This window comes from Martes martes, assembly GCF_963455335.1.
Source record: "Martes martes genome assembly, chromosome: 18".
Classification (NCBI taxonomy): domain Eukaryota; kingdom Metazoa; phylum Chordata; class Mammalia; order Carnivora; family Mustelidae; genus Martes; species Martes martes.
Window position 1 is genome coordinate 11,204,276 of NC_137906.1, and position 13,307 is coordinate 11,217,582.

General features: G+C 51.8%; 1 protein-coding gene across 2 annotated transcripts in view; it reads right to left on the reverse strand.

The window, feature by feature from the left end:
- GRID2IP (Grid2 interacting protein) overlaps positions 1-7,594 on the reverse strand; it is a gene marked incomplete at both ends in the record, with an annotated part of 33,249 nt that extends 25,655 nt beyond the window's left edge. For both annotated transcript variants that reach the window (XM_080830582.1, XM_080830581.1), the window contains one exon: positions 7,181-7,594. In XM_080830582.1, the coding sequence (XP_080686708.1) occupies positions 7,181-7,594 (414 nt within the window). The remainder of the gene's footprint in view (positions 1-7,180) is intronic.
- Between the last annotated feature and the right edge of the window lie 5,713 nt (positions 7,595-13,307).

The window sequence follows — 13,307 nt, forward strand, 5'->3', positions numbered from 1 at the left end:
TTCCTGCCTAAGTGAGCAGAGTCAATGTCTGTTGTCTGAGAGCCAAGTTCATTTGACACACTGTAGTACCGGATATTGTTGATTCTGGGGTGAGCATTTTTTCATATTCTTTTTTTTGTTTTGTTTTTTTTAAACAGAAACAGTATCCAGCATGGGTTGGGGTGAAGGCTAAAGGGCTGAACTTTTTTTTTTTTTTTAAAGATTATTTATTTATTTATTTGACAGACAGAGATCACAAGTAGGCAGAGAGGCAGGCAGAGAGAGAGAGAGAGGAGGAAACAGGCTCCCCGCTGAGCAGAGAGCCCGATGTGGGGCTTGATCCCAGGACCCTGGGATCATGACCTGAGCTGAAGGCAGAGGCTTTAACCCACTGAGCCACCCAGGTGCCCCCATTTTTTCATATTCTAACATCTCCAAAATCAGTATGTGTCGTTCCTGTGGGTGTATATGGATGTGATCGTAGTTGTTCCTATTGTTACTTACACTGACTTATGGGCACTGCTGGTGCTGAATATGTTCATGTAAGTCTAAAGTCCTCTTCTAATAACTAATGAAATTAAGTGACAAGTAGGTGATAAGGTAGCACGTGTCATGGGTTTATTGCCAGGGGCATTCCTCTTTTTGTGATTTAAACAATGGGATGTCTTGCAACTGACCGTTTTCAATTTGATGCAGTGTGGTACTTTATGGCCAGGAAGAACGATGCTATAGATATTTATTGAAAACCATGAGGCGCTGAGGCGCCTGGGTGGTTCGGTCAGTTAAGTGTCTGCCTTCAGCTCAGGTCATGATCCCAGGGTCCTAGGATCAAGTCCCGTATCAGGCTCCCTGCTCAGCGGGGAATCCGCTTCTCCCTCTGCCTGTCCCCAACCCTCCCGCTGCTTGTTCTCTCTCTCCCTCTCTCACTCAAATAAATAAATAAATAAACCCATGAGGGGCACCTGAGTCGCTCCATCGGTTGAGTGTCCGACTCTTGATTTCAGCTCGGGTCATGATCTCAAGGTCCTGGGATCGAGCCCTGTGCTGGGCTCCACGCTCAATGAGGAGTCTGCTCGAGGATTCTCTCCCTTTGCCCCGCCCCCCGGCCTGCTCACTCTCTCTCTAAAATAAATAAATCTTTTAATAATTTTTTTAAAGATTTTATTATTTATTTGTCAGCGAGAGTGAGCACAGGCAGGCAGAGCGGCAGGCAGAGGCAGAGGGAGAAGCAGGCTCCCTGCTGAGCAAGGAGCCTGATGTGGGACTCAATCCCAGGACGCTGGGATCATGACCTGAGCTGAAGGCAGCCGCTTAACCAACTGAGCCACCCAGACGTCCCTAAAATAAATAAATCCTAAATAAAAAGTGAAACCATGAAACCGAGAGTGATGGCTAAGGGTGTGGGGATACTTTTTGGTGTGAGTAGCGTGTTCTGAAATTGATCATGGTGATGGTTCCACAAATCTGTGGATTCACCCGAAACCACTGGATTGTACACTTTAAATGAGTAGATGGTATGACACGTGAACCTATCTCAATAAAGCTGTTATAAAGTATTTATTTGTCAGAGAGATAGAGAGAGTACAGGCAGGCAGAGTGTCAGGCAGAGGCAGAGGGAGAAGCAGGCTCCCTGCTGAGCAAGGAGCCGGATGTGGGACTCGATCCCAGGGCGCTGGGATCATGACCTGAGCTGAAGGCAGCCACTTAATCGACTGAGGCACCCAGGCATCCCTAAACCTGTTATAAAGTATGCAAAAATTGCGATAAACAGGTGAGAAAAATGGTTTACAAATGGAATACACGGTGTTATATTTTTAGACACATATGATTACACATGTGTCTATGAATTGGAAATATGTACTAAGTTTTACAGTAATTTGGCTTTTTTTAAAAATAAGCCAGTGGTTTCTATCTTTTCTATAGTGAGCTTATAGGACTTATACAGTCAGGAAAAGGAAGGCATGTTATCACTGTTCCTTTTTTTCCCTTTATTTTTTACTGTTGTAAAAATGCACATAACATATAACAACCGTTGTAACCATTTTAACATGTACAATGGCATTAAGTTACGTTCCACAGCATGCTGTAATCATCACCACCATCCAGTTCCAGAATATTTTCATACTCTCCCAAATGAAAGCCCTGTACCCACGAAGTAATCACTCCCTACCCACCCACCCCCACCCCTGCTTCCCCAGCCCCTGGCAACCACTAATCTGTTTTCTGTCTCCATGGATTTGCTAATACTGGATACTTCCTGTGAATGGAATCATACAATATGCGGCTTTGGGGTCTGAAACGGTTACGTTTTGTTTAAGCAGCAGTTAAGCATTGTCTGTCTGGTCTGTCCGTACTCCACGAGAGCCGTCCCTTGATAGTCAGGGGTCTGCGGTGTGTCTGGACACCGATGCCCTGAGCTGACCCAGAAGCAGAGGTGGGGGGCTGGGTGGTGGAGTGTGTGGGTTTGCCGTGCCTCTCTCTGGGGGGAGGGTGGGCGCAACCTCAGCCAGAGGTAGGGCTGTTCAGCTTCATCCCCTTCCACCCACCCCCAACGTCCCCACACAGCATCCTTCCCCACCACCCTCCACTGGCAGAGCATGAAGACCTCCCCCCTTCCTGGCCAAGGTCGACCCTCCGGTCCACAGACACCCCACTGCCCCACCGGTCCCTGCTTTCTCTTCCTCCACCTACTTGTCACTTGGCTCTCAGCTCAAACTCACCCCCTCAGGAGCCTTCCTGACCACCCTGGTCAAGTGGCCCCTATCTCTCTCTCTCATCTTCCTGTTTATTTCTTCACATCCTTGATCATGAGCCCTAGATAGCTTGCTTATACGTTTGTCCACTTCCTCGCTGGCTTCTCCCCCACAGGGACACCCGCTGCGTGGGAGCAGGTCCCCTGCTTATCCTCATCATAGCCATCTCCCGGGGCCCTGAGACATCACAGGTCCACCATCAGTAATGGTGAAATACATCGATTTCAGCGTCTCTACTGCCTCCTTCCCTTCAGCTTACATAAATGTCCGAGTGTCTCCCTACCTGTAAATACGTGAATACATAAAGTCCGTCTTGCCCTGCAACCCGAGCATCCTGTTCATTTTCCTGGCCCAGAGCTGTCTCCACTTGTTATTTCTATACAACCGCCCTGACCCATTGCAGGGCGCCCCCTACTGGTGGCACTCCGTGGCCATTCTCTGGGCAAGGACTCCTGAAGGTGATTTCTGGACCTTGATCCTCCGCCCACAGCATGCTCCAGAGTTTCAGATCTGCATGGCCAACTCCTCCCTACACACTTGCACAAGGGGATTGAGGCCGGCTTTCCAGAGGTGGTGAAAGAAGCAAGGGGCTTTGGGGGCCTCATGCCTGAGTCCTAGAATGTGCACCCCACAAAGCCTGTGTTGCTGTCTCTACCTGACATGATCTGATGGGACGACCTGAGACCCAGACCTGAGATCTTGCTCCCGCCCAGCCCCCAAGCACAGGGCTTGGCCCATAGCAGGTCCTCAGTGAATGTTTACGGAGCTCAACCCAAGAGCCACAGAGGGCCGGCTGTCCTCTCGCTGCCTTTCCTTCAGCTCCGCAAGGGCCTCAGTTTCCCTGGCGGTGAGGAGGGCAGGCCGCAGCACCAGCAGCCCATCCCCATGCACCCACGGTGCCGAGGAAGGTTAGTGGTTTTGCAGTCAAAGTCAGCGGCAGCCTCAATTCAAAGGAGAACATGGCTGGCTGGAAAGACGTTTTATGTAAGAAAGAGGAAAAAATAGTTCCTCCCCCATGGGGCCTGTGCCACAGCGAGGATTTGGTGTCAGCTCTTACCCAAATGCTCTCAACCTACATCTAGGAGCGAGGCGCCATCACGGGACGCTAATGGATTTTCCATTAACTATCAGAATCCTCAAGGAGGAAAAACTGGGGCAGGGAGAGCGCCGGTGAGAACCCGGGAGCTCACTGTCAGAAAGCCCTTGCTTGTCGGAGGCAGTGTCTTCTAGGGATTTGCTCCCAGTTTTTGGAGGTGAGCTTGGTGAGCTCGAACCAGAACCCACCACTCCCACTCCCCCTAGCCAGCACGCACAACCTGGACGGCCTGGACAGCCAGTCTCTTCCCGGCCCTGCCTTGTGGCTAGGTCTGCGGTCCACCTTGCCCTTCTGGTGGCTCTGACCGTGGCCCCGTCCAACTCTCCGGGGGTCGGATGGCGTCTGGGACAGGGCTTGGGTTCTGCAGCAGGGCATCTGGAATTACAGACATTACTAGATGCTGCGGTCTGAATGGTGGTAACCCCCCCCCCCCATTCCTATGTTGCAAACCTGCTGTCCAAGGTGATGGTGTTGGGAGGTGGGGCCTTTGGGAGGGGATGAGGCCATGAGGGTGGGGTCCTTGTGAACGGGGTCAGTGCCCTGATGGAAGAGAGCCCAGAGAGCTCCCAGCTCCTTCCCTCCCGTGAGGACACAGGAGGTCTGCTACCCAGAAGAGAGCCCTCTCTCCACCATGTTGGGACCCTGATCTTGGGTATCTGGCTTCCGGAGTGGTGGAAAATACATTCCTGGGGTTTTTAAGCCACCCAGTTTGGTATCCTGTTACAGCAGCTGGGAAGGACCGAACCACTCATGCTCTATAGTATTGCTAGCTCCCCTCTGCTCCCTGGGCGCACAGAAGACGGCATTTCCCAGCACCCTTTGGGAGCAGTAGCGTGCCTCGTTCTGGCCAAGGAGCACCGGCTGTAGGTGCAGTGCTTCGCTCCCTCTCTGAAGTCCTTAAGAGGCGATGTGCACGTTTCTGCATGCTCTTCCTCCCCTACAGAAGCTCCTGAAGCTACACATTGAGATGGGGGTGCCTGGCACGTTGAGGCCTCGTGCAGAGGTCAGCCAGCCCAGAGAATGCTTGCACTTTTAGAGGACTTTGTGCAGATGGGTGGCGTGTGCAAAAGCACCAAGATGTTTGATGTTTGTTATAACAGCAGAGCCTGCTCTGGGGATAGAAAGCAAGCCGCATCTTCGGGGAGCTGGACAGTGGTGACCTAGGGAGTCCAGAGCTGGGTCGTGTGTGCATGTGTGAGCGACTGCATACACTTGGCTACCGAGGCTGGCTTGTTCTGGGGTCATGGGCTGAAAGGTTCAAGCTGGGGTCCTACCCAGACAAGGGGTCGTGCCAGGGCATGTGGTGGAGGTGCGGTTCTTGAGGGGGTTCAGTTTAGAAGAGGGGAGGACTGGACCAAGCCTGGGCACTGGAGAAGGCCAGGTGAATGGAGATCTGATACCTGGGCAGTGGGCTGGGGGTCAGTTCTCTAAGAGCAGAGCTCCCCATCTGCCCCCCCAAACTTCTTGGTCATGCTCTGCCAAGAGGACGAATCAGCAGTGCCCTTTCCAGGGAGGAGGAGGGAGGGTGTCTGTGAACTTGAGTGTCCCAGTCATCGAACCGAGTTTCTAAGATGTTGGGCTGGACTCCCCACATCTAAAGGCCCTGGAGGACAGTACATGAGGGCGGAGGGCCTGAGGAAGTTGCTGCGGTGACACCTTTCAGGGGCCCCCAGTAGGTAGGACCGTACTGGTCAGCCTCCTTCCCGACTGTGTTACCTCCAGGTTTCTTGGATTTCCCTGGATTTGTCCAGAAAAGGGCCAGGTTTCTGCAAATCAGGCATTGCTCAGGATTCTGGCCCGAGGACAACTTCATCCTTAGATGTTATTTTCCAGCTCTGGGTCTCTACCTCTCCTGATGGCCACCCCTTGCTTCCTGAAGGTGACTCAGACCTTGGACTCCTCTTGTGGCTAAGGATGTTGGCCATTCCAGGATTTCACTCTCAGTCCTCAGCGAAGCCCTTACTTTCCACCTTCCAGGAAATGCCTCTGGAAGGTCGGGAGACTTGAACCAGGGCCTCCCGTTGCCAACCAGCCAGCCAGCCAGACTACTGTGCGAGGCACGGCCAGTTCCCAGTTTTGTGGGGGCTTGAAACAAGTGTCGCTCTTTTGAAAACACACACACACACACACACACACACACACACACACACACACACAAACTATGGTACTATTGTCTGAATGTTTGTGTTCCTCCCAAATTCATATCTTAAAATCCTAAGTCCCAACAATGATGGTATTAGGAGGTGGGGCCTCTGGGAGGTACTTAGGTCATGAGGGTAGACCCCTTAGGAATGGGATTCGTGCCCTTAGAAAAGAGACCCCAGGGGCAGGCACCTGGGTGGCTCAGTGAGTTAAGCCTCTGCCTTCGGCTCAGGTCATGATCCCAGGGTCCTGGGATCGAGCCCCACATCTGGCTCTCTGCTCAGCAGGGAGCCTGCTTCCTCCCCTCTCTCTGCCTGCCTCTCTGCCTACTTGTGATCTCTCTCCCTCTGTCAAGTAGATTAATTTAAAAAAAAAAGAAGAAGAAAGAAAGACCCCAGAGAGCTTCCTTGCTCCTTCCACCATGTGAGGACACAGTGAGAAGCCACCAGCTATGGACCAGAAAGTGACTCTCCCCAGACACTGAATCCACCGGCTCTGAGATCCTGGACTTCTGGCCTCCGGAAATGTGAGAAATACACTGAAATAAATCCCTGTTGTTTCTAAGCCTCCCGGTCTCTGGTATGTTGTTGCAGCAGCTGCAACAGACTAAGACACTCTGTTTGTAACACAGGCAGTAGGAGGAATGGCCCACGGCCACACGCCGTGGATGAAAGTCACAGCAAAATGTTGAGTACAAGAAGCTCAACACCAGAGAGAACGCGCGGTGTATCCAGTAATATAAAGTTCACAAATGGGCAAAAGTCAACTCTGAGGACGCAAGTCAAAACAGCAACTACTTCTTGTTGGGGTGGACAGAGAAAGGGGCATGCGGGAACTTTCTGGGGTGAAGGAATCATTCTATTTTCTACACTCTACCATTATCTATATTCTGTCGATCCGCATTTTGATCTGGGGGTGATCACGAGGGTGCGTTCATCTGTAAAACCCAGTGAGCTGTCTACTTAATGTACTTTTCTGTACACCTGTGTACAGGAGAGAGAAGAGCCACCCCGACAAAACCACCACACAGGGCCACAAAATTAGGTACACGGCCTTGAAGCCTGCACGTCGTTATATTTCGGGTAAATATGTCCCTAGAAGTCTCCTCAGCTCCAAGCCCGCTCCAGGCCCCGGAAGGGCCTACCCCGCCACTGCCGGGGGACCCTGCCAACCGCGTCCCCCAGGGTCCCCCCTCGCCCCCGCGTCCTACCTTGCGGCTGAACTCCTGGGCCTTGCGCCTGCGCTCCCGATGCACGGCCTCCGGGCGCCTGCGGCGGGTTAGGCGCAGCAGCTCGCGGCCCAAGGAGAGGCCTCGGCCGGGGCGCAGGGGCCGCAGGGCCGGGGTCGGGCACGCGCGGCCAGATCCGGCGCCTGGGTCCCCCTCGGGACCGGGGAGCACGCCGAGGCTGGGCGGCACTCGCGGGCAGCGCCGGGCCAGGCGCACTAGGCGCTCGCGGCTCAGGCCACCCACGGCCAGCCCCTCCACCTCCAGGATCTGGTCCCCGGGCCGCAGACCCCCGGCGTGGGCGCTGCTCCCTTCTGTCACCTCCAGGACGAAGCAGGGGCCCGAGCCGCCCAGCCGGAAGCCGAAGTCTTCGGGCCAGCCCTGGTTGGTGGCCGGCATGGCGGCGCTGGAGGCGCGGCTGGAGAGGGAGAGAGACCCAAGGGCGGATTCATGGCGACCCTGTCCGACGTGCCGCGGGCTGCTTAGAGACCCAGGAGATGCGCCAGGCTGGGTCAATGCTTCTCTCTGCCTCGGAGTGGAGGATTAGCTCTTAAGATAATGTCTCAGCTCCTGGATCCAGCTGTGCCTGAAATTCACCAGCTTCCACGTGACAAAAGGACTTCCCAGTGACAGGAGCTCACAAATTCCTACTGACTTTGGCAGATATTTGCCCATTGAATTGTATGACTCTCCTTTTTGACTTCCTTGGGGAAGCATGGTAGGGCTGGCTCGGAGGTCCCTGGGCTCCTGGGTCTGGGGGTGGGGGGTGCCTCTGGCCTCCAAAAGAGGCCAGAGTGTGTTGGTTGGTGAGGTGGGCCCAAGACAAACGTGAACATTAATAACGGGAGACCTCACTAAAACAGAGTCAGGAGGCCAGAAGGGGGAGCCATACCACTCCTCAATTATAGGAAGGATTATCTATTACAAAGCCCAACAGAAGAATGATGAAACAGAAACAAATCTTCGATTTCAAGGCCAACAGGAAAAGACATGCATTGTCTCTCCTACAAGAAAAGGAGCATCCCTGCAACTTTGCCAATGAACAACAGTGATCACCCCCATCTCTCGCTTCTCTCCAGCGGACTCCTGTTCAAAATCACCCCTCCCAGCTTCCTTGTTCTTCTCTGTGAAGTTCCTCTCCTTTGTTTGTTGGACTCGCCTATGGTGTTTGCCATAGCTTGCTTGTCCTGGATTGCTATTCTCTGCCATTTCTGAGTTAACCCATTTTTGCGGGGAAGATAACTTTTATTTTTGAGGTTAACAAACACAGCCCAGGGAGTCTAGGGTAACTGTCCTAGATGGAACAATCTATGTGTGTTTCTGTAGGTCTGTTTAGAGCAGGGGATGCCCACAGCCCACCGACAGCCTCTGAAATTGTAGGTAGTATGGGTGTCAAGGCTTTGTTTTCTGAGCTCCCCCTCCCAAGACACCTGGACCCCTCTTAGCGGCTGGGGAGTTGGGGTGAGGAGGAGACGTGGGGTTCCAGCAGCATCGTCGACTAGGAACAAGTGGTCTTAAGGGACAACCAGGGAGAATCGGTATCACCTGACCACCAGAGGACAGCGTGGGCACTGTCACCTGGGTGTGGTGGAGGGAGGCTGGCTGGCTGACTCCCGAGCCCATCCCAGGGGACCAGGTGGCCATGCTACCATGGGGCCTCAGGGACACTTACTCTTTCACTTGGTGGCTTCGCTGGAGTCTTGGGTGCACTGGGCCCAGATGGGGTGGGGGCATGACCACGTCTTAGAGGCCCTGAGGTCAGTTCTTGTACCATGAAGTAGTTAGCTCCCCCATAATCAAAGAGGGGCTGGCTGGCAACTCTGAATTTGGGGCTGGGGCCCACGTTTCCCCTCCATGGGCACAGCTGTGGCAAGGCTGCCTCTCAGAGGCCAGAGTAGCCAATGCCCAGCACCTCTACCAACCTGCGGTGCGCCCACGGCCAAAGGGGCTGCCGGCACTTGGACCCCGCTGGGCTTCTGCACCATGGCAGGCCCTCCTGTGTGTCCCCAGCCCTGCAAAGTGACTCAAGCCCCCCCCCCCCCGAACTCCTGGTGTGGGCCACTCTCTGCTCTCTCATCTTCACCTGGAAACAGGAATCCAGGCTCCTGGCAGGGCTGACTCTTTCAGGGAATGCGAGGGAGGCATCCCAGGGCCGCCCATCCCAGAATACTGCGGACCGACCCTCGCGCTCCCAGGTTTGCTCACCTTCCTCCCTGGCGATTTCAGTGGTTGCAGGGACAGAGCACAGGGCTTGTGGAATGCCTGGGGACACTAGCTTGTTGCCAGCCCTCTGCTGCTCAGGGCCTTGGCGTCAGTTACTGATGCGCCCGAGGTGACAGCTGGAGTTTCTAAGGCAAAGTGATCCTCCGAGTAACCTGAGAAGGCCCCAGTTACCAGGCAGACCAGCAGGATGGCTGGACAGCTTGGCCAGGGCCCAGAGTGGCCGGGGCCTTCTGCGTGGTCCTGGGGGGCGAACAACGATGCTCAGACAGGAGTGAAGGCTGCCTGGGGCTGGGCCACGGGCTGGGTCCACCCGTGAGGTCATGGAGCTTGGCAGGTGGGTCAAGAGGGTTCATCCAGGCTGTTTTGAGGTGAGGGGGTGTCCCTCAGTCCAGCGATGGCAGAGGGGACTGCGGAGACTCAGTGGGGCATGGGGACCCAGTCTTCACGGAGAATATCACTGCAGGAGCCCTGACGATCAGATTTATTGTCAGAAGAAGGGGAGATCCAGCCCAGGAACAAAGGTTTGGACGGGCAAAAAGATGCTCACCTAAGTACCTTTGGAAGTGAGTACCGTCCGGAACTAAAGGCGCATGAAACCGCACACGGCACCGTCCTCTAGCAGGAGAAGCTGCTTCCCACGGGGGTACAGGTTAACGATTCTGAAATCACACACGTGCATACTGGGATTGAACAATTAAGTAAATGGCCTGTGGGGGCCAGCTTTCTCTCTGGCCGAGTAGGAAGTTACAGACAAGCAAAGAGGGAAGCTAGAATCATCCGTGCGGTCCTGGATTAGACTTGGGGACGTCAGAATGAGCTCCTGGTTAGCTCACTATAGCTGCAGATGGACACACAGAATTATTTCTAGATCTGTGTATATACATAGGTTAGTCTACAAACATACGTCTGCTTAGCCTGTCAGCAAGACGGCGTGGAAGCCGGGTACCCTGGCAGCAATGAACACATCTAGTGCCAGATCTTGGCTTCTAATATCATTCTCCAATAACAGAAGCCCAGGATCCTTAGAGAAATAACTGATTCTAGGGCTGGAGCAAGAAGCACACAAGCTGAGCCTAGAGCATCTTCTAGGGCCAGAGAGTACACAAGTGCTAAACACACACACACACACACACACACACACACTCGCATGCATGCACCCACGAACGACCGTGCTTGTCAAAGGGACACAGGAGCAAATTGAGAGAGATTTTGTTGGTCAAAGAGGGACAATTTGAGCAAAAAATAAGTAATGTCATACTGGATTAAAACCCAAGGTATAAAATAAATATCAGTGAGTCTATACTGAGTAAACTAATGGTTGAATAAATAGGGAAGAAGAGATATATGTCCCAGGCAGAAGAATTCCACATAATTTATAACTTTCCCCCGTTTAAGTGTGGGCTGCACATAGGGACATCCTTCCAACGAGGACGGCACAAAGGGGTGGGGGTCACAATACTTTACGTTGGAGAAACTGACAAACACGACCTCACACAGGTGATCAACGTTAACGGCAACGGGGAGAAATCAGGTTGATGGCACGTGCCCTTTATCTGCGATAAGAACGATGATCTGCAATAAGAATGGCATTTGCTTTTGTGAATTTCCTCTCCTAAGCCCATAATCAGTCTGAATATGAGGAGAAAAAACATCAGACAGATTTAAATGGAGCGACATTCTAAGAATATGGGGTTTGTCAAAAGGACACAGGAGCCCGCTGAAAGGGCTCCCTAGGGCCAGTGCTGGAACAATTTAAGCAACAAAGTCAATAACATAGTGTTGGATTATAACTCAAACAAAATGAATATCCACTGGTCCATACTGATAGAGACAAAACATACCTGACTCTTCAAAATGGCCAAGGTCGTCAAAAACAAGGAAACTCTGAGAAACTGTCACAAACTGGAGGGGCGTAAGGAGAACCAATGACTAGCTGCCATGTGGGATCCCGGGGCAGAGAAGGGACATCAGATAAAAACTGAGGAATCAGAATTAATGACAATGGATCAACATTAGTTCATTAGTTGTGACAAATGCACCATAGTAACGTCAGACGCCAGCAGTAGGGGACGTCGGGTGTGGGGCAACAGAGAGCCACTGTCCCAGCTTTTCTGCACATGCAACACTATTCTAAAATTAAATTTTCATTATTAAATCCCAGGATGTGGGAGCTGGGGATCAGATGGATGGGACAATACTTTTTTTTTTTTTTTGAGAGAGAGAGAGAGAGGTGGGGGTGGCAGAGGGAGAGGGAGAGAGAGAATCTTAAGTAGGCTCCACGCACAGCACAGAGCCCAATTGGGGCTTGAACTCAAGACCCTGAGATCAGGACCTGAGCCGAGATCAAGAGTCAGATGCTTAACTGGCGGAGCCACCTGGGCGCCCCTGGGCGATACTCTTAGTAGGTCATGACGATTGAGCTGGATGTTTTCCAGGGTTTGCTTACCCAAAGGTGCTCCAGGTTACCGTGTATGTATGTGAGAGAGAAAGAGATGTCTGTTTATATACTCTAGTCTGATTTACATTATAAACTCCACTAGGGAGACTACAGTATATCCTCTTTGGGGAAAAAAAAACCCCAAAACTGTGAGTGAAACAGTGTCCCCAGAGCATGGTCCAAGACTGATAGAACAGTTTAACTGACTGAGCCACCCAGGCACTCCTCTTTAGTTTTCTTCATTAACAAACTGATGTTCCTCTAGATGGTAAAAAATGGCATCATCTGACCCTGCTGATGGGAGTGTAAAATGGTAAGATCGTTATGGAGTACTGCTTGATGGTCTGGCTGGCTTAGTTGGTAGAGCACTTGGCTCTTAGTCTCAGGGTCGTGAGTTCAAGCCCCACAGTGGGCATGGAGCCTATTAAAAAAAAAAAAAAGCTAAATGTACACTTATTATGTAACCCACCCATCCTAGGGATTTATGTCCCCCAGAGAAATGACGGTGTAAGTCCATGTACAGACTTGAACTTGAATGTGTATAGCAGCACTATTCACAATATCCCCACGCTGGAAACAGTTTATATACCGATCTATGGGCAAATGGACTGGGGCATATCTCTGTAATGGAATGCTACCCTATAATAATGAGAAATGAATTACTGATACACATAACATAAGTAAGCCTGAAAAATGTTAAGTGAAAGAAGCTGGTAACAAGAAGCTCTATGATTCCATTTATATTAAATTCTATAATATGCAAATTGATCTATAACATCAGAAAGCAGATCAGTGACTTCTGGGACCAAGGTAGAGGCAAGGGTGAGCTGCAAAGGACCTTGAGAAAACTTGTAGACTTCATATGCATACAGTTTGTTATATATACCTTAATAAGGTTGATTTTATTTTATCTTATTTTTTTTAAGGATTTTATTTATTTGAGAGAGAGAGAGGGAGAGAGCAAGCACGGGGGTGGGGGAGGGGCAGAGGGAGAAGAGACTCTCAAGCAGACCCTGTTCAGCACAGACCCCAACACAGGGCTCCATCCCAGGACCCTGGATCATGACCTGAGCTGAAACCAAGCATCAGATACTTAACTAACTGTGCCACCCAGGCGCCCCTAAAGTTGATTTTTTTAAAAAGAAGATTTTATTTATTTATTTGACAGACAGAGATCACAAGTAGGCAGAGAGGCAGGCAGAGAGAGAGAGAGAGAGAGAGAGGAGGAAGAAGGCTCCCTGCTGAGCAGAGAGCCCGACGCAGGGCTCGATCCCAGGACCCTGAGACCATGACCTGAGCTGAAGGCAGAGGCTTAATCCACTGAGCCACGCAGGCTCCGTCCTAAAGCTGATTTTTAAAACTTGAATTACTTGAGGGGTATATTCCTAAATCCTATAACTTAAAGGGGATGGGGAAAATGACACACTGAGCCAGACCCTGGTAATTTTCATA